Source organism: Chlorocebus sabaeus, chromosome 17 (genome assembly GCF_047675955.1).
Source record: "Chlorocebus sabaeus isolate Y175 chromosome 17, mChlSab1.0.hap1, whole genome shotgun sequence".
In the NCBI taxonomy this organism is placed as follows: Eukaryota; Metazoa; Chordata; class Mammalia; order Primates; family Cercopithecidae; genus Chlorocebus; species Chlorocebus sabaeus.
In genome coordinates, this window is record NC_132920.1 from 59491218 (window position 1) to 59510989 (window position 19772).

Sequence of the window (19772 nt, forward strand, 5' to 3'; positions counted from 1 at the left end):
GAATCACTAAAACTAGTTTCCCTGAGTTGTCCTAAAAATCTCATCTAGATACTAAACTATGTATCAGTTTTCTTAGTGATTCAGACATGAAGAAATGAAGCCTGTGTATAGCTATGCACATAGCCATACTGTGTGTCACTGCAATGCAATCTATCTTAAAAAGAAATTGTCTACAACCTACGTGTTCATCTGCCTTTCACAAGTGGAAAAGTAATGTGACTCTGTCCTGGGCTTCTCTGATGAGCTCCCGTGCCAAAGTGCTTTATGTTATGAGTAATACACACAACTTCCATCAAGAACTCAAATGAGATCATGAGAAAAAAGTGAGATCATATCCTAACCACCCCCTTGATTGGTCTTCAAAGTATTCTCCAGAATGAAAGTCTTGGACTGGACCAAAAACTATAAAGTGTTTTGGTTTTCTCCCATCCCTAAAATATTTTGAAAACAATATAAATGCTGACCACATGATGATTTGATTTGAAAGATATCTCACCTGTGGTTTGTTTAAGTAGTTCTAAACCATTTAGTAAAGCCTGATCTACATTTTGTTTCCTGAGTAAGATGTCCTCTTGCAGAACCTAAAAACACAGGTACCATTTTTATGTGGGGGGAAAAACATTTAAGTTAGCATTAACATTAGTTAATCTCAGAGAACTTTAATTAGATTTCACAGAGACATATTTCAGTCAGTATCTCCCATTTTCAAATGTTCTTATTGTTCCCATGTTTAGACCTCTTCTTTTCACCACCGGGCCCCATGTCCCATGTTCGTCTACCATAATTCACAGCATATGCCTTTTCAGAAAATACCTAGGGCCCTATGAAAATGGGCTTTGTGGACGTACTGAAGTACTGGTTAATATACATTTTTGTATACAACAATAAAATAGCAAAATGAAAAGTGAAATATCCAGCTAATTGGATAGAGCCACTCTTTTCTTTAAAATGACTTCATTAAAAGTAATCTGTATAAACAGTCTTTTTTGAGTACAGTGATTCATCAAAATCATCATAAACATAAAATGACACAGAAATAAGGACTAAGAAATGACAATTGAAATGAAAAAATAAGATAAAATAAAATAAAATAAATCAAAATACCCGAAGTTCAGACTGCTGCTTCCATAGCCCCTCAGTGCTGTAATCCTGGACTGAGAGCTTGCTCAGTTTGTCATGCACTTCATTCAGCCAGTTCATCAGTTCAACTTCATCTTCCCCAAAAATCTTAGCATTACATAAGGCCTGCTGGAGGAGCTCAGACCTGCTGTGACTTTTCTCTTGAATCTCAATGTACCACACTTGAGAGAAGTCTAATTTACTCTGCACCATATCTTTATCCTCCCTGGAGCTCAAAACCTTTAAGGACTGGCCAATGCTAACAGCCTGGTGTAAATGTTTATTGTGATTGATGATGTCATCTTCTACGGCCTAAACAAAGTTTAAAACAATAAAGAAGAAGAAGAAAAAAAGAATGGACAAATAAAAATGAAAACATAAATAAAACTAAAGCATGACATGTGAAATGGATTTAGTTTGCAATTAAACAAAACAATAGTACATAACTCAAATTTATGTCACAAAACCGCACAATAATAACTGAACCTCTCTAATGTGTGATTTATATCTTACTTTGTGCTGTGAAATTTGTTCCTCAAGTTTAGATGCTTGGGTTCCTATGGGTTCACAATTCACCAGCCTCTTTTCTATGGTTGTAAGCCACTCGTTCAGTGGTTCTAAGGTTTCATGAAATTGTTGTGCTACCACCGAGATACCTTCCAACTGACGATTCCTACAAATGTGCCGAAAGGTCATTTAGTGATGAAGAATGTGTGAAATATTCAACAAAAATCTTCAGTCATGCTCCTACAATCTATTCTAAACATTTTCTGTAGAAACTATCTTAGGTTAAAATTTAAATCTCTTAACATTTAAAGAACATATTAAAACAATTCCTCTGTTAAAAAAAATTAAAGTTGAACAACAGATCATCCTCAAGTTCGTGAATCTCATGAAAGTCTAAAGTAATCTTTTGTAACTACTTCCAATAATTACAGTTATAATAATGAGAGCAATGTTATAATAATAACAGCAGCAATAGTAATGACAATAGGTAAAATTTATTGAACACATATTCTGTGCTAGGCCCCATTTTAAGTGCTTTATATATTAATTTCAATTGGAGCAACAGTTACTGAGATTGCTTTTAATCAAATGGTCAAAACTGGTTTCAAATTTTAAAGAGCATACATAGCTTCTTCCTCCAATGCTTAGTGGAATTAATAGTGATTCCTATTTTATAAAAGCGCAGTGTTAGGTTTACTTCCCAAAACCAATATTAATATTTTACGGATTAAAATATCATGAACAGAGGAGAACTATTCATTGGACTTTTACTGGTATTTTAAAATACCTTTGGAAACACGTTTCCTCGGTTGCAGAGGACTAAAGCCAAAACCTGTTTCCACGGCCCTCAGTATTTATCTAGGGCAAGCTATTGTTCTGGTCTGTATATGGAGTACCTGATTCAGTATCAAATCTTTTGTACATAATTTCTGCTGGGATCAAGAGGTACTGTTGCCTCAACTTCTTATCATGTTTAATTTTCAGGGAATTACATGTTTTGAAAAATTAGCTTTCTATGAGGAAGAAGGGAATTATAGAAAATTGGCACGAGTTATTAAATATACTTTCTATAACATCAAAATACACACATATTTTTAAAAACTTTCAGTTGATACATTTGATCCTAAAAAATGAATAAAATTACTATATTCATAATTACCTCTTGATTATCACTATCTGTGACCTTTTTTACTAAATTAAAATATTCAATCATCTAAAATCAGTGGAAATAACTATTCTGTGCCTGATGCATGGTAAGCAGGAAGTAACTATGTAATAAACAAATGAATTAATCACCCCCAAGGGAAATGCTTTTCTTAAAAAGTTGGGACATAGCGGTGACAAGCCATTACCATTAGAGGAATGAGGAAAGAGGCACTACAATCTTTGTTCTCTCTATTCACATACATGATAAACATAGGAAAATCATGATTTGAAGAAAAGTATTACCGAAATACAAAATGTCAGTTTTGTAGACAGAGGCCACTGCTACTCTTTCAAAAGAACTGGAAGTATATAAGTTACCTTGTTTCAGCTTTATTAAGCAGTGCCTCCCATCTACTATCCAAGAGACTGAGCTGTTTCAAAATTTTCACTTTATCTGCAGGCTCTGCTGTTGTAGCAATTTTTTCTCCTTCTCGTTTGATTACCTCCACCGTAGATTTGCGGTCATCCAACAACCTTTGAAGAAGCTTGAGACAAAACATTAAATATAAAAAAGCAAGGGAATAATTATATGAATATAAAGTAAAATGTATTCTAAGTATCTCTGAAATATGACGAAAATGTATTTTGTATGTATGCACATATGAAAGGATGTTAAAAAGTGGGATTTTAAAGGTAACTCATTTGTCTAATGATTTATTACTGTTGGGTCAGACACTGTGGCAGGGGCTTCTCATAGTAGACAAAACTAATATTGGTAAGGCCACTAAACTCATTATTAATTTTTTAATATAGAATATTACGGTAGAAGGTGTCGTTTAGGATAACTCCAATGAATCATGAAAAAAGTGCAAAATCTCCATTTTTGTAATGAAATAAGAATGCCTTAAACATTCAACAACTATCTGCCCTGTCAAGATACAAAAGGTTCCTATAAATCATTACTGTTTTCAAAACCCTTTCCCACGTTAAACAATCCATTATAGACAAGGAAGTTAAGACTCAGCCCAAGTTCACAAGTTAACAAGGCTAAAACGAAACGAGAGACTCTTGGCTCCTTTTACCAGGTGGGACTGGCTCCTAAAATCTGTGTGAGGCTGCAAATTGAAACAGCTTTTACACATCATTGCCAACAGGAAGAGAGGCCAGAAGATGTCAGAAATCTCCAAAGCTGGCTAAATAAGACTAATATTTCAGGATTTAGCACCAGAAACAAAATTAAATTTGATTCTAAGTAAACATTTCAAAGTACCTGAAATGAAATGTTTGCTATAAGAAGCCTTTTACCTTGCTCTAATCTAATCAAACAAATAGCTCATGAGCAACTGCTGTGCACAGGCACTGTGCTGCCAGCAATGAGGAAGGCCTAAGTGTACAAAACAGTATGCTTCGCTGCTTCCTTAATGATCCTGACTGATAATTAAGGATTAAAGATTGGACAGTTACCCAGAAGTAAAAAGCGAAAAGAGTATTTTGAGATCAAGACCACCAAGGCAGAAGGTAAGAGGAACTTGTTTAAAGAGAAGGGTGAGACGGTAAGACATACAAACTGTGTTGGCACAGGTTTTTATATACTAAAGTCATGATATAATCAAAGTACAACAGGTGCTCTGGCAGCAAGGAGAACTAATTACTTTGATACATTTTAATAACAAAGCTTCTAGCAGTTAAAAAAGCAAAATCAATTAATAGGTTTTGTCGGCTAAGCATCATGACTCTGGGAGTTAACTTTAAATTGTGAATGGTAGACATTGTATTATGCAAAAATCACACAAATGCAATGTGTTTCCAGTTATGTTTCCTTAATCCTTACCTCTAAACCTATTTCTAATTGGTATAGTTTCCCAATATGCTGAAGTTTTCAAAAACTTTTAGGGAGACAGTATTAAATGTAGAAATTAAAGTAAGCAGTAAGTCTTAAATACAAAAAAGAAATTGAGGGTAAATGTGGAATTTTTGTTTTTTCCATTTTTAATTGATGAATAATAATTGAATTTACAGGGTGCAATTCAATGCTTTGATATATGTATACACTGTGGAATGATTAAATCAATCTGATTGACATATCCATCACCTCACCTACTCATCTTTTTTTTGTAAGGACCTTTAAAATCTATTCTTTTAGCAACTTTGAAATATACAGTACATTATTATTAGCCATGCCAAATGAAATAAGCCAGGCACAGAAAGAGAAATTTAAATGTATCTTTTTTATAAATTTCTAAAAAATGTAAAATTTTTAAAAATGTCTTTAAGTTTTAAATTAAAGTAATTAACATAATCCACCTACTTCTTTTAAAAGTTCCAGAGGGGAGCAACCTTACCAGGACGCCATGCTCTAGGATCCTTCCCACATGTCATTTCAAGTCATGGCTGGCTGATTACTACTCAAAGTAGTATTAAATGCTTCATACCTGACCATTGCCATCAGGGGCACAACAACCATCATGTGGTCACTCTCAGGTATATATCATCCCTCTGAAGACCCTATTTTCCCAAATTGGCCCCATTTTAGTAGTGTCAAAAGACACAATGGCACATTCCTCAGCATATATGAATCAAATATTTGTCTCTTTAGTAATAGGTTGAACCAAAAGAAACTGTCAATATTTAATATATAAAAAGACAATTTCATAGGGATCAACCTAATATGTAAGGGAACAATGATATTTCCATACAAATGCCATCTTGTCAGTGAGGCCTTCCTTGATGACCCTATTTAAAATTACACACACGCCCTCCCTCCATTCAAGCGCTGTGGGTCCCTCATCTTTGCTCTATTACTTCCTGATGCCTCTCCCACATCTCTGCTTTATTCATCACTTGCTAACTTATCACCATTCATTTATTTACTTTACTTATTGTCTCTCAATCCTGCCACACCCTTCCCACTTGGTTTCGAACTCAATGAGAAATTTTCATCTTTTTTATTCAGGGATATATTCCCAGCATCTGGAACAAGGCCTGGCCCATGGTAGATGTTCAATAAATATTTGCTGAATGACTAACAAAATAATGTCTACAGTAGCAATAACGGGTTAACTAGGTTATCCCATTAATTAAAAGAGTCACAAGAAGTATTTTTTCTCTTGTTATTAAGATTTAATATGAAACACAACACAAAAGCATGACTAACTTACCTTTTGTTCTTGTATCTGGGCTTTTACCACTTTGAACTCGGCCGATGGGGGCTTCTGATTGGCCACAAGCTCCTCAGTGTCCACCATCCAGCTAAGCAGGGACTCCAGGGCATCCTGGAATCTCCCACAGTGCAGCAAGGCCTCCTGCAGCTGGGCTGCTCGCTGAGCCACCTGCAAAGTGCCAATTGTTTCCACTTATTTATTTGTTTCACAAAATAATGCAATCTGAGCACAGATCACTACTTTACATGCTTATTTTCCCACATGTTCGCAAATTTTCTTTTCCTTTTCACTTAAAATTTACCCAAAGTATCGATAGCAGGCAGAATACAAGTGAAAAGGAGACAAACTTTAAGCAAGCAGGCATGAAAATAAGGTTCCCATCACAAACAGTCAATGGAAAGCACTCACTCTTGGAGATTTTTGAATTGACTAATACGTTTATGATTAGCAATGAATGATTCCAATATTTTAGAGTTATCGTAAGAAACAACACATTAGTCATTTTTATCAATATCGCATTTTATTTCCTTCTGATTCATATCAGAGATAACGATTTTTAAAAGACTAAGAATAAATGGAACTATTATAGCAGAGAGAATCAGAATTGTATTTTGGTAGGCAAGAATAACAAAAGTATCCAATTAAGTTCTGCTAGCTCCAAGCTCTGGAGTCTTTTTTCAACCAACCAGGCCCTTTGTCTTCTAGTAAATGGAGTCTCTGTGTCCTACATAGAGATATCTTATTGCTTGTCTCACAGATATTTTCCTTTTGGACTGAATAAAGTAGCTGGCAAGATATTGTAAGTGCTATGGATTATATTTACACCTGACACAGCATTCCAACTGTGTTTAAGGTGCACTACTATATGTATCAGACTTTAAAGAGTGAATGATATAGTTTCAAGACCTGGCACCTGCTTAAGATTTCAATGGAAAGAAAACAACAAGAATAACCACCACTGCAACAACCAGATATGCACTGCCATCCCATAATAATTTTCTGATAATTTATGTCGCATAAGAGCTGCCTGCCGTCGTATGGTCAGTGTTATCTCCCTAAGATATCAGAGCATTATTTCTAGTGTTTTCTCTCATGGGAATTTAGAAAAAGGTTGGATCTACATCTTACAAGTAATTGGGGGTTGATGGTCTATAGTAAGGGTGGCAGGACTTAGTCCAGGAATGACATAAAGATATAGCTTTGTTTGCACAGTGTGAAATTAGTTGCTGATATTTGAAAATAGGAAGGTGTCACATAGAAAGTGAGATTTCCAGGTTATTTTGAAAGTAAACAGAATATCTGGCAAGAGTGGGCCTACGTCCCTACATGTCAATGATCTTCTGGAACTAAGTAGTGACCTGTACCCTTACAGATGCATGTGCCCATCATACCTGTACTGTTCTATCTGTGATCATGTCTTGATTAAAGGCGAGATAACAGCAGGGAGAGGTCTGTGTTACCCAGTTTGTTTCCTTTCATTTAGATTCCCTACCTAGCTCCAGTAGGCATCTGAGTTTGAGTCACCCAGTTTACAGTAATATAAGACAATAGACATATTTAGAAAAGTTTGGTTACCATAAATATGATTCATGGTCACAACAAATGCTCATGAATAATAATCAGCAAAAATAGCAATGAAGGGGGTGAGAAAATTACCTTTTTATTGAGAGTCTTCCACCGTGCATTGACATCATCCAGGTCATGCTCCAAGCCCTGAGTGCTAGTGCTTTTGGCAGCACTCTGAATAAGGCCTTGACCTAACCAGTTTACATCTTGCTGTTTACCTTGCAAGGGTTCAATCTCTTCTTTCTGGAATACCTGCAGTTAAAAGAGTCATAATTATATGAGTTACATTACTTATCAACCACCAAATATATAATAAGCATTTCTTTAGGCATCAGGTTGTGGAAACTATCAATTATTACAGAGGTAAAGGTAATTTTTATTGTCTAGCCATAGGTCATAGCTACCTTCTGAAGAAAAGAAAGAAACTAAATATAAATTAATAGCACATCAAAAGCATTTGAGAATACTAAAGAATGATGTTCTGAGTACACTTAAGTTACTTATAAAACCAAGAAGACAGTACATGTCTCCTCTCTTTATTACTTATCATAGGATGAGACTGTTTCTATTTTCCCAGTTTAACTGTAGAAAAAGATTTACAGAAAATGCTAAAGAGCAAAAACATAAAATAAGTAAAAAATGAGCCTTCATGGGTAAGGCAATCCTAATAGGCTCTCCTAAGAATGGCTGCTGCTAGCTGGCAACTGAAGCTTGAGACACATATTGGAAATGGAAAATCAGGGACAGGATGAGGTGAGCCAAGTGGCCAAAACATGGCTTGGCAGGAGGGCCAAAATATAGAGATAGGAAAATGAAAAATACATAGGCATGTGCTGCAATAGTATGGATCCCTACACAAATAGCCTCCTCAATGTCTACAAAGTTGCCAATGGACTCTTAAGAAATGCAATGACCTCACCCCATGGATCTGATCACACACCTCACTAGCACAGCAACTCTGGATACTCTGTGGTCACTGTCACCCATACCTGCACTGACAGTCGTTTCCTAGCAATCTCTCTCTTATTGTCTATCCCATCCAACTTGTGGTTCCCCAGTTGCCTGTGACTGGCAAAGGATTTAATGTGCTAGATTAAAATACAAGTGCCATGAAAGTAGAAATTTCTGTTTTCCTTACAGTGGTTCTATGACCTGGGCCTACCAAGGTACCTACCATGTAGTATGTACCCAATATTTATTTGCCAAATTAATATCAGTATAGAAATTTATATTTCTATCTTAGGTGGATGACATCAACCCCTTAACAGATAATACTGGGAGTAGATACATCAATATTATTATTATTTTTTTGAGACAGGGCCTCACTCTGTCACCCATGCTGGAAGGCAGTGGCACAATCACAGCTCACTACAACCTCTATCTCCCAGGCTCAAGCCATCCTCCTACCTTAGCCTCCCCAGCAGCTAGGACCACAGGTGCATGTCACCATGCCCAGCTAATTAAAATAATTTTTTTTTGGTAGAGACAGGGTCCCATTATGTGGTCCAGGCTGGTTTCAAACTCCTAGGCTCAAGCAACCTCCTTACCTCAGCCTTGCAAAGTGCTGAGATTACAGGTATGGGCCAACTCTTTCATAGATAATATGTTTTTAATATAGGGCTTGGAGGATGCCATGAGGAAAATAAATTATTGGAACTAAGGAAGGAAAGTTTCACATAGATATTAAGGTAAAACACAGTTTGAGATTCTGAGTCATTATCCTGAAGGGCACTATATAAGTATACCAATGATTGGACAGTTAATCATAATACATAGAAACAGAATAAAGGCACATATTAAAATAGCACTTAAAAAAAATTACAGACACAGTATGAAAAATAACTTTGAAAGATGTTGAGACTGCAGGAGACAAATCCTCCAGACTCTGGTCTAAGGCCTAGCATACAGGATACTCCTGTGTTACTGTATATATGAGTAAATTAGAGAACAGCAAACAAATTAATGATCATTTTCTCTAAAATCTCCTCATAGCTAAAAACTCAAACTGCCTTTTCCACAGAATATACATATAGACAATTTCCATACTGGCAGTTTGCATATAACAATAATAAATATTTAAAAATCAATTACACGTAATCAAATAAATTATAAGATTCACCCAAATCATTGAGGAAAAACTTAGGAAGTCTCCATAATTTTGCAAAAAGGTAAAATTTATCAAATATGTAAACAGAAACTTGGCAACAAAGTGTTAAAGATAGAATTTGGCATTATAATTCAATTTCATTTCCATACCACTTTCTAAGTTATAACTTCTAGGACTAATAGCTTTGGATACGTTTTACTACTTAGTGGGGATGGGGGGTGGGGGTGTACAAAAACTGCTACCTTTTAAATTCCAGGAACTTGTAAATAAAGATTCAAGGAAACATTTTATTTTCCCTCTTATATAGTTTTCAGGACAAAAGGGTAATAATAATGTTCTATTAAATTGCCTTAACCTCTGATCTTGGTTTTAAATTAATTTCAGGGGCATATATCAGAGCAGATGTAGGTAAATTTGATAATTTTCTAAAGTGCCACCAAAAATATACAAACGATTTAAAAAGATAACTACTAAAGAGTATATACTCCAAGATTTAAATTGTTTTCCACAAATAAACTGAAATATCCTTTACAGAAAAAAGTTAATTTGCTAAGCTTTTAAATTAGCATGCCATTTACTGCATGCCTAAGAAAAGGGCATAACTAACAAGAACAATTATTTCACAGACTGAGAAGAGGAACTGTTTTGATATTGTCTAAGTTCTTCATCTCTCAATGTTAACAAAATACCTATGAAGAGAGACTTTCCCCCTAATCTAACCCATAGCACACAAGCATGAAGAGAAGTTTAAAATAAAATAACCTCTGAGGCAAAGTTTACCAGAAGAGTTTAGTAAAAGTACCAAAATAGCTGAACTTCAATCTGAGTGGGAAGAAAAAAATTACAGACTTGACAAACAACCTCTACTTATTACAAGCCTGCACCCTTTACTTTCTTACCTCATTCACCACTCACAAAAAGTTGGGAGCTATAATGCCTGCAAAGTACAGCATACTAACTCTAATTTCATATGCAGAGCTCCTGAGAGAAATTTTTCAACGTATTAAAAAAGCTCCTTAATGTGGATAGAGTACTTTGCAGACCATAACAATATGTTACTGTTTGTACCTTCATGACTAAGCTGGTTCAAACTTAATAAATCCAATATAATAGTCCTTAAATGGTAGTGTCTTTACCACACTTTGTATAAAAGCCTAACATTAACATATTCACAGTGGAGGCCTTCTACATGAAGGGGAATGGTCACCTTCTGCACAATCAATAACAGGACCCTGAACAGCTGGGAATAACAATTCTTCTCCAAAACAGTCCCTATTAATTTGTTATAATGATCAATTTATCAATATGTGGCATCTTGCAGGGTGCTAGTCAAACCCCCAAAACAAGTGTGGATTTGATTATTATTAGAAACACTAGTGACCACTCTGAAACATAACCACAAACTTTTAGCAGAACCACAAACTTTGGACACTGCAGAGTTTCCTATTTCCATGAATTACCTGAACCAACTGAAAGCCATTGCAGACAGTGTCCAGTATTCCTGCCTGGGACCCTGTTTTTCTGGGTGCTGCTTTCTTTCTTGCTGGTATGAATTTCAGGGAGGACTTCTTATATAGCATTTCGCTCTCCTGGGCAGAAAGAGGAGCCTCCACTTCCTCTTTAGATGCAATATTACATTCTCCTGAATCATATTGTGTCAAAAGTGTCACATTTTCTACTACGTTGGTGCTACCACAATCTACATCACTCTCCCCTAGATCTGTGTGAGAGAGATGTAAATCTTGAGGGGAATCCTTCAAGAGTTCCCTACTTTGTGCCGCGATCTGGGATTCTCCTGGTCCGTATGTTTTGTCCTCTTCTCCAAGGTTAAAAATATATTCATTTTCTCTATTTCTTGGCATAATTAATGGGTCACACTTCACAGGGCTCTCTTGCAAATTATTCCGCAGGCAACAATTTTCATCGTGGATTTCCCTTCGACCATTTACATGTTTTGCTTCCTCTAGTGGAGAAACATGTAAAATCATTTTGAAATTTTCATCAGGGTGGGCACTTTGACATGAAAGCAGTGGGATTTTCTGTTCGCTAATGGAATTAACAGAAAAAAAAGGTCTGTATTGGTCTGTTACATGAATATCTTCAGCAGAAGACAAACTTCTAATTCGTGACTGGTCTCCAGTTAAAATGCCCTGTTTTTCTTCCCTCTCTGCTGGAGGGCTACATAAACCAGAGTCATCCTCCTCCGAAGTGAGAGAATTAGTACCCCATCTGCACTTGCTGGCCTTGGTAACAGCATCTGACATATCAGTAGGTTCAACAAAAGAGCTTTCACTTTTGTTTGCATAATCCATAAAATTGGTTGGGACAAACATTCGCCATGACCGTCTATGCTCTTTCTTTTCTGCATGAGATTTGGCTTTAGGTAATCCTGTGGTTCGAATGATATCACTATTTAGTTTGAGTGCATCAAAGATCATCTTTTCATCTAGTTTGTTAGCTTCCCGACCTCTCAGCTCAAATACACTGGAAGAAGTAAGGGCACCATTAGAGCATAAAGAACTAACATCCAGTGTTCTGTGACTGTAGGGTAAAGTTCGATCTGTAAAATGCCTGGAAGATAGACTACCTTTTGAACCAGAGTCTATCTGTTCATTTAGTCTAACAGTATCATAGATTGACCGCTGTGGGACGTAACAGTCTTCGATATTTAGGTCCTCCTCTTCTTCACCCTTCCCTACACATGGGGGATTCTGACGTAAACAGTCTGGTCTGCTGAGTGGCTTCCCCATTTTGCAGATAGTTAAAACAAATATTGCAGCTCTTGACACAGATAATAAGAAATAAGATAAAGCATCTTTCAAGAAAGTATACTTCTGAACAGAGCTATGAAGTGTCTTCAGCATAAAGACACATGCTCAAATAATATATGTCATAATGTATGAGGTGTTTAAGGTCATCAGCAGTGCATCAGTAAAAATGCAATTATCCTTTTACCTGGTTGATTTCAGGATGATTCTAAACAATAAAGTGCATCAATAACAGAGAACAAAAAATCTCCTTTGTCCACCTTTCCCAGCTCCCAAAGTTCCCGTTCACACACTCCAAAATACAGAAAATAAACACACACTTAACAGTGGCTCAAACACTCAGAACATTCCATTGTCAGTCCATTTCCCTTTTTACTCTGATATTTCCAGATTAAAATTTCCAAATGAGCAAGCATTTTAACAGGATGAATGTTAATTTCGGCAGAGCTCTAGTTAACTGTAATCCACTTAAAGATGGCTTGCAGAACTCCACCATTCTAGTAAATAAACCATGCTCCAGAAATTTAAAAGACAAACACAGGGACCTGGTATTGTTCACATCAAGGCAAAGAACAAATCTTCAGAGAAAAATAAGTCTAACGTTATGAGAAAGTTACATTTTTCTTTTACTTTTTTTTTTGGAGGGGGGAGTAGCTATAAATAAACTTGATTGAAAAGGCAGGTTTTCTTCCTGTTTTAAGCTTCTTCAATGCTATTCAGAAGTACTCAAAGGAAGAAAAAAAACACCAGACATTTAGACACCCAGGGCAGTACAATCCAGCAACCGTTTAAAGTAAACAGAAAGTATGGTGTACTATTAAGCTTCAAAAGAAAAAAAAAAAAAAGCCATTTCCAAAGATTCTTATCTGGTCCTCCTTAGGAAGGCTTATTCCACCTGAGGCAATTGCAGCAACGAAGAGCTCCGCGGCTTCCTCTAAGGCACAGGCAGCGTAATTCACATTCAGCAGAAAACCCAGGGACTACACTAGCCTTTGAAACTGAACCAAGTTCTGTGGCCACAGTGTGGCCTTCATTTCAGCTGGGGCTAGAGACGGCGGCGGTGGAGGCAGCAGAAAGAGAACTCCGCAAGGGAGCTCCGGCGCTGTCCGCGGCTCTTTAGGGCAGCACGGTGCCGGGCAGGCATCCTCTCCAGCCAGGGCTCTTGCAGCAACGCCCTTTCTCTTCAGGCACCATCTGCTGCGTCCCTGGGCCTGCCGGGCGTTCCGGAGCCGCCGCAGCTCTCTACCACTTCGGTGCTACGCCCTCCCGTGACTTAACTTTGCAGTCATCTTTCCTCTGACTCTTCGCTTCTTCCCGGGAGTCGGCGAGCGGTTTCAGTGGGAGGTACCTCGAAGCCGAGAGGCTGCAATGCAACAGCTTGTGGTGACATCAGCGCAAAGCAGGCCGAGTCCGGCGACTGGGGAGAGGGGCAGCTTGGGTTCAAAGACCGCGGAAACCCGGCCGACTACTTCAAAATGGGAAGGGATCCGTAGTACTTGCGGAGGCAGAACCTGGCACCGGGAGATCCGCGAAGAAATTATTTTGTGAAAGTCCGGAGACGGCACTCATTTGAATACTAAATGGGAAAAGGGGGGCTACACAGGTCCCTATCCTTCAGTTGAAACCACACTTTTACACTGAAGAATCTGATGCTTCAGCAGCATCTGCGATGCAAAGTGCAGATCACTTTGAAGTTGAGAGTGTTTTGCCGTTCCTTTTTGAAGCCCAAGTTCAAATCTAACTGTTCTCCAGAGTAAAGTATTCCTACCAGTGAGGGGCTCTCAGCACTGCTGACATGAATATTAGTAGTTACTAATTACCATACAGTACTCTTGAGGTTAACACAAGGCCCAAGAGTGGTACTCACTGACTCCAGATATTTATTTTAATAAACAAAATCACCTCCACAGATTTTTATCTACTGAACACCCTTTTAAAAATACTGTTTGAAAATAAATTCAGCAAGCCAACTCTTAGTCTTTGTAGGAAAATTAATAGTTTTATTTAAATAAAATCTAAACATTCTCTATTTTACAAAATAAGAAACATCGTCAGAGTATCAGAGTTACAAATGAAGTGGTCTTTCTTCAGTCTCACAAAATAATCATTTGAACATGAACAAAACTGTGCTCACTCCAAATGAAGAAGGCAGTTCTAGTAAAGACTTTATACTTTCTTTGTTAATTTTACAGAAAAGATGTGGAGGAAACTTTTGTGCCTTTAATGAGAAAACATTATCTCAATATTCATTCTATAAACCTGAGTTGAATCTTCAAAAAAAAAAAAAAAAAAAATCTTTTCATAATGAAAACTCTATCGGTAACTCATCCATTCAACAATTATTAGATTATTAGATGCAACTCAGTATGTGGCCATCATTGACTATATATATGACTATACAGAAAAAGAGAGAATTAAAAATATCCATCAACATCACAATATCAGTGGCAATCTGTCATGTTCAAGACATGAAATATTTCAACAAGCACCTGATTCTGTGGTGTTGAAGCGCACAGGCTGTAATAAGGCACTGATAAGAGAAAGAAAAATGGTCTCATAGTTACCAGGCTTGAACAGTGGATTGGGCACTAGGCTGGGAAATAGTAGAGACCAAGAGTCTTACTCCCAACTGCAGCTCTCTTGATATGTAAGCCTAGAAAACTACTTATTCATGGCAATATGAGTAATAAAGTTTCTTTGAAATCTGTATGAGTGCCTTTCTCTAAACACTCTAAGGTCCTTACAGAACTTTTCATAATAAAGAATGGCTCTAATTCAGTCCACCTTAGACTCTAACTCTGAATCATCAGCACAATATTATTCTAGGCTTATGAAAAGCTAAGAGGAGCAACACATAACCTCACATTTGAGGTGGGTAGTACATTTTAAAACTGCACAGATAATTCATTCATAAATTAAGTGATTCAAAAAAATAGTGCTCACTGTCTGCCAAACAACATGGTAAGCACTGGAAAAATGATGTTGTGAAGACAAAGCCACCACTGTCCTTACACCACTTACACTGGAGTGGGAATGTGAATGAGAAAATGGCCATGACACACTTTGGAAGTAAACAGTGCTATGGGAAAATATTCCCTAGTTAATTATGTTCAAGTATATACCATTTATTTAACATCTAAATTCCTTTTTTATTGAACTAATTTTTATATTGATTAAAATTTGTGACAATAATTTACATATATCTTTGTTACTTGAAATCACATTCCAAAGTCTTACCTGGATGACATGTAAGAGCTGATATACAGAGCAGAAACGGACTGGTTTATTTTTCCCCAAAAATTTGGTTTAGACAGCTACTATAAATGTGATAGTCTCTAATGTTAATAAAATCAAGATATACTAAACCATGTTAAATATTAATCATGACATCTAGATCCCTCACATTTTCTTTTTTTCTGAGACAAGGTCTTGCTCTGTCGCCCAGGCTGAAATGCAGTGGCATGATCACAGTTCACTGCAGCCTTGACCTCTTGGGCTCATGTGATCCTCCTGTCTCAGCCTCCCAGGTACAGGTGTGCACCACTACACCTGGCTAATTTAAAAAACTTTTTGTGGAGATAGGGTCTCACTCTGTTGCCCAGGATGGTCCTGAACAGCTGGGCTCAAGCAGTCCTCCTGCCTTGGTCTCCCAAAGTGCTGGGATTACAGGCATGAGTCACTGTGCCCAGCCCCCTCACATTTTCATAATGAGAGAAATATATAATAAGGTAAGTAAAGCTTTCCTGAAAAACAGCATACACTATTATTTCATAATACAGAAATCATAATGCTGTTTTCAAAATTTAGCTTTACTTACTTTATGTAGCCTACTAGATATAATCCAGCTAAACCATCTACTAAAGCAAATGATTTCAGAAAAGTACACACTACTAACTGAATTATAAGCAAAACAGTAACATTTTCTCATTTTATATTCCTAAAGTTTAATTAAATCTTTTAAAAGGAAAGTCCCTGAAAAATCTTCCCACTAAGTGCAACAATGTACATCATAGAAAAGTTTTATCATTCACATTTATTATTATTATTTATATATTATTTACTCATAGAAAAGACCAATTTTATCAGCCGAAACATGGAGGTTTTAGGCTTGAAGGATTGGAGGTATTAAGTTCAATGCACAGTAAGTGACAAATATCTATGTAAGTAAATGCACTATTATCCATGAAATAACTCTTGGCCTGATAGCTCTTGAAATCAGGATTAGAAGTCAAACAAGGGATATGCGTTTTGTGCTGCAAGTACAAAAACAGGCATTAAGAGCAACAATTGTTCTTTCTAAAACAAATATGCCATTAGCTAATGAAAACTGAAAGCATACTATATTTTGAGTTTTCAAACTATTAAATTTCTTCACATAAATGGCTAAAGGTTTCCAAAGATATACATCATATGAATGGGCAATAACTACTTATTTCCTGGGAATATAGTTTATATTTAGAGGAAAGTAGAATGTTCTGACTCTAAAGTACACCGATTTAAAAACAAGAGTTCACGGACTGATCTTGACAGGAGTTTATCTTGATGTGAACCTTAGTTAATATCTTTAATGAGCACTTGCTCTTCTTCCTTAAGTCACAACAATACTAAGACTATGCCTTTCCCATATCTTCAATGAGGTTTTCTGGTAACAGTGAAAAAAAATTCTGTGTAACAGAAGATGATTCTATATATAAATCTTAATTGAAATATATACATATTTCACATATTTATATATATATAAATATATACATATTTCACATATTTTATATGTGTGTATATATATATATAAATAAAATGTCAAAAAGTTCATTTAAAGAAAAGCTATCCAGCAAGCAGAAGCAACTAACATGTTAATGGCCCTATTCAATTTTCTTCAGAGAAACAAAAACCAAACAAAATATGGAAATACTTTTCATATTAAAATATTGACAAAAGAAATAAAGCTTGAAATGAAGATAACTGGAGAGAGATGTGAGAACAGGATCTGTGAGCACAGACATTTTCTTGTTGTATCCAGTTCTTGAGCCGCTCCAGTTATTAATGAATGATTAGAGACCTAGATAAACATTTACCAGTCAAATGTTCTTTTCAAGAAACCAGTGTATAATTTCATAACAAGGCAAATTCTTCTCTGTCTCTCTCTCTCTCCCACACACCTTTAGGCAACTTTCCATATTAATAAAATACATTACGAAGGTCTCCTTTTATCAAAGGAGGGCCTATAATAATGACAGTAGATACCACAGTTTGGCTCTTTTGTTGGATCACTCTAAAATGGTGATACAGGTTTATCAAGGTAAAAGCAAAACAAAATAACAAATACCAAAAAATCCGACATTATAAAATCTCTGGCTGGAACTGCCTTCAGAACAACCAACTTTAATTCCTCAATCTTAAATGAAAGAATAAAAATTAAGAGGAGCTCTGTGACATAAAGGGTCGTAGCATTAGTTAACGGCAAAACTGAAAAGAGAACCCATGTTGCAAAGTTCCCTTTTGACAGCCCTTTCTGAGAATTATGGTATATTCCTCGTATTATGTGAAAAAGAAGGCATCCACCTGTTATGCCTAGTTTGTGTGGATAAGAATATGAGGTGTTAATAATACCACACAGCAGATCAGCTCCACCTCTTCATAGCTAGGTGTGGTCTCTGCCTCAGTAAGACTTCTCTCTTGACCAGTATATGCAGTATTCTTTCTTCCTAAAATTGTTAAATGCCACTTTGCTGGTCTTAACAATAAACACGTTAGGTTTATTAAATAATGTGACCTTCCTATAAAAGTCATGCATCAAGTTACAGTGTCTATAGTAGAAATATTTTCACCATTAAAAATACCAGAGGAAGGTAACAGGCAACCCCTTTGCTAAAGTAGCTTCATTAACAAAAATCCAATCTATTAAGGAATTTTCCCTAACAAAAACCTCTTCTGAAAAAGCTTTATCTAATTTCCCCATTCTTAATAAAAATGGAGAATAATCTGTCAGTGACCTCTATATAACAATATGAACACTTTAAAAGTACTATTAAAGCATTTTTTGGACAGTTTGATTTTCAATAAGGTGACATCAGAGGTTGTTTTTGGATCACTTGATAAACACCATAATAAGAATTTGTGCTTAAACTGCCTGTCTTCCTTAGCCCCATGCTACTTGGCATTTTAGTTTACCGAATATTAAAATAATAATGCGTGGGTTAAACAATGCCTTCACCTGGACCAAACAAAATTCATTACAGTATAATTAGACATATGTTCTGCTCTTTGTCTCTAGTTTCAACTTCACTTAAAAATCCTCTGCTCCATGTAATTCCATGTCCATTTGAAAATAAAAAGACGTATTCAGAGAGACTTGTACTGGAGATGTATTCATTTGTGGCGACAAAATGAATTACAATTGGGACAGCAACACAGTGGCCAGAAATAAACTGTAAGCAGGTTCTGAGGTAAGGCATTTTTCACAATGGTCTAGATCAGGGGTATCCAATCTTTTGGCTTCTCTGGGCCACACTGGAAGAAGAGTTGTTTTAGGCCACCCATAAAATACACTAACAGTAATGACAGCTGATGACCTTAAAAAATGGCAAAAAAAACCTCATAATGTTATTTAAGAAAGTCTATGAATTTGTGTTGGGCCACATTCAAAGCCATCCTGGGCCACAGGTGGGCCGTGGGCCATGGGTTGGACAAGCTTGGCCTAGATAGAGGTGGGGAGGGTACAGATTTAGCTAGGACTCATTAAAGCATCAAGTTTCTTTGATTTTCATTGAAATTAAATCATTCAATATGGGGATAATGGTTACTTCATAATGATCAGATGACCTGATTGGCTGTTCATCACATAATAGGAATTACTGGGATGCATTCCTTGTATACAGTCAGTTACATATGTCTTTGATAAATAATAATGTGGAAATATTAATGTTACTTAATAATGTGGTTTAGATTTGAAGATAATCTTGAGCTAGGAGTCTTCAGATAGGAGGTAGGGATAGAGGGAACACCAAAGGGGTTTCTTTCTTCTTGCCTGGAGACAAACAGAATCGCTCTGCTATTCATTCCAGCAATTTATAACAGTGTGCATAGAATTTAACTGTCATAGAGAAGTGTAAGTGGAAAATGGTACTCTAACTTACCAACAGTATAGAAAACACCTCACCCTTCAGACATGTTAGTCCAATGACTAGTACTTAGAAGTAGAAAAACTTATGAACAACAGAACTTATATATAATCAAAATAGTTTTAAAACGTCACGCTAACTAACATAAAAGATAACACCAATCTATTTTCAGAATCTCAGAATAGTTTTCACTGAGTGAGTTAGGACATTTGGTTTAGAATAGCATTTGCTTTAAGTATTATGTTTGGGTTGATATCTTAAACATGAATGAATGAATTTT

At 36.3% G+C, this 19772-nt stretch overlaps 1 protein-coding gene across 21 annotated transcripts in view; it reads right to left on the reverse strand.

The window, feature by feature from the left end:
* DST (dystonin) overlaps positions 1–19772 on the reverse strand; it is a 486601-nt gene that overhangs the window by 70969 nt on the left and 395860 nt on the right. For all 21 annotated transcript variants that reach the window (XM_073006092.1, XM_073006096.1, XM_073006083.1 and 18 more), the window contains 6 exons: positions 7590–7751; positions 5931–6101; positions 3151–3317; positions 1633–1792; positions 1105–1431; positions 497–581 (listed from right to left, as the gene is read on the reverse strand). In XM_073006092.1, the coding sequence (XP_072862193.1) occupies positions 497–581; positions 1105–1431; positions 1633–1792; positions 3151–3317; positions 5931–6101; positions 7590–7751 (1072 nt within the window). The remainder of the gene's footprint in view (positions 1–496; positions 582–1104; positions 1432–1632; positions 1793–3150; positions 3318–5930; positions 6102–7589; positions 7752–19772) is intronic.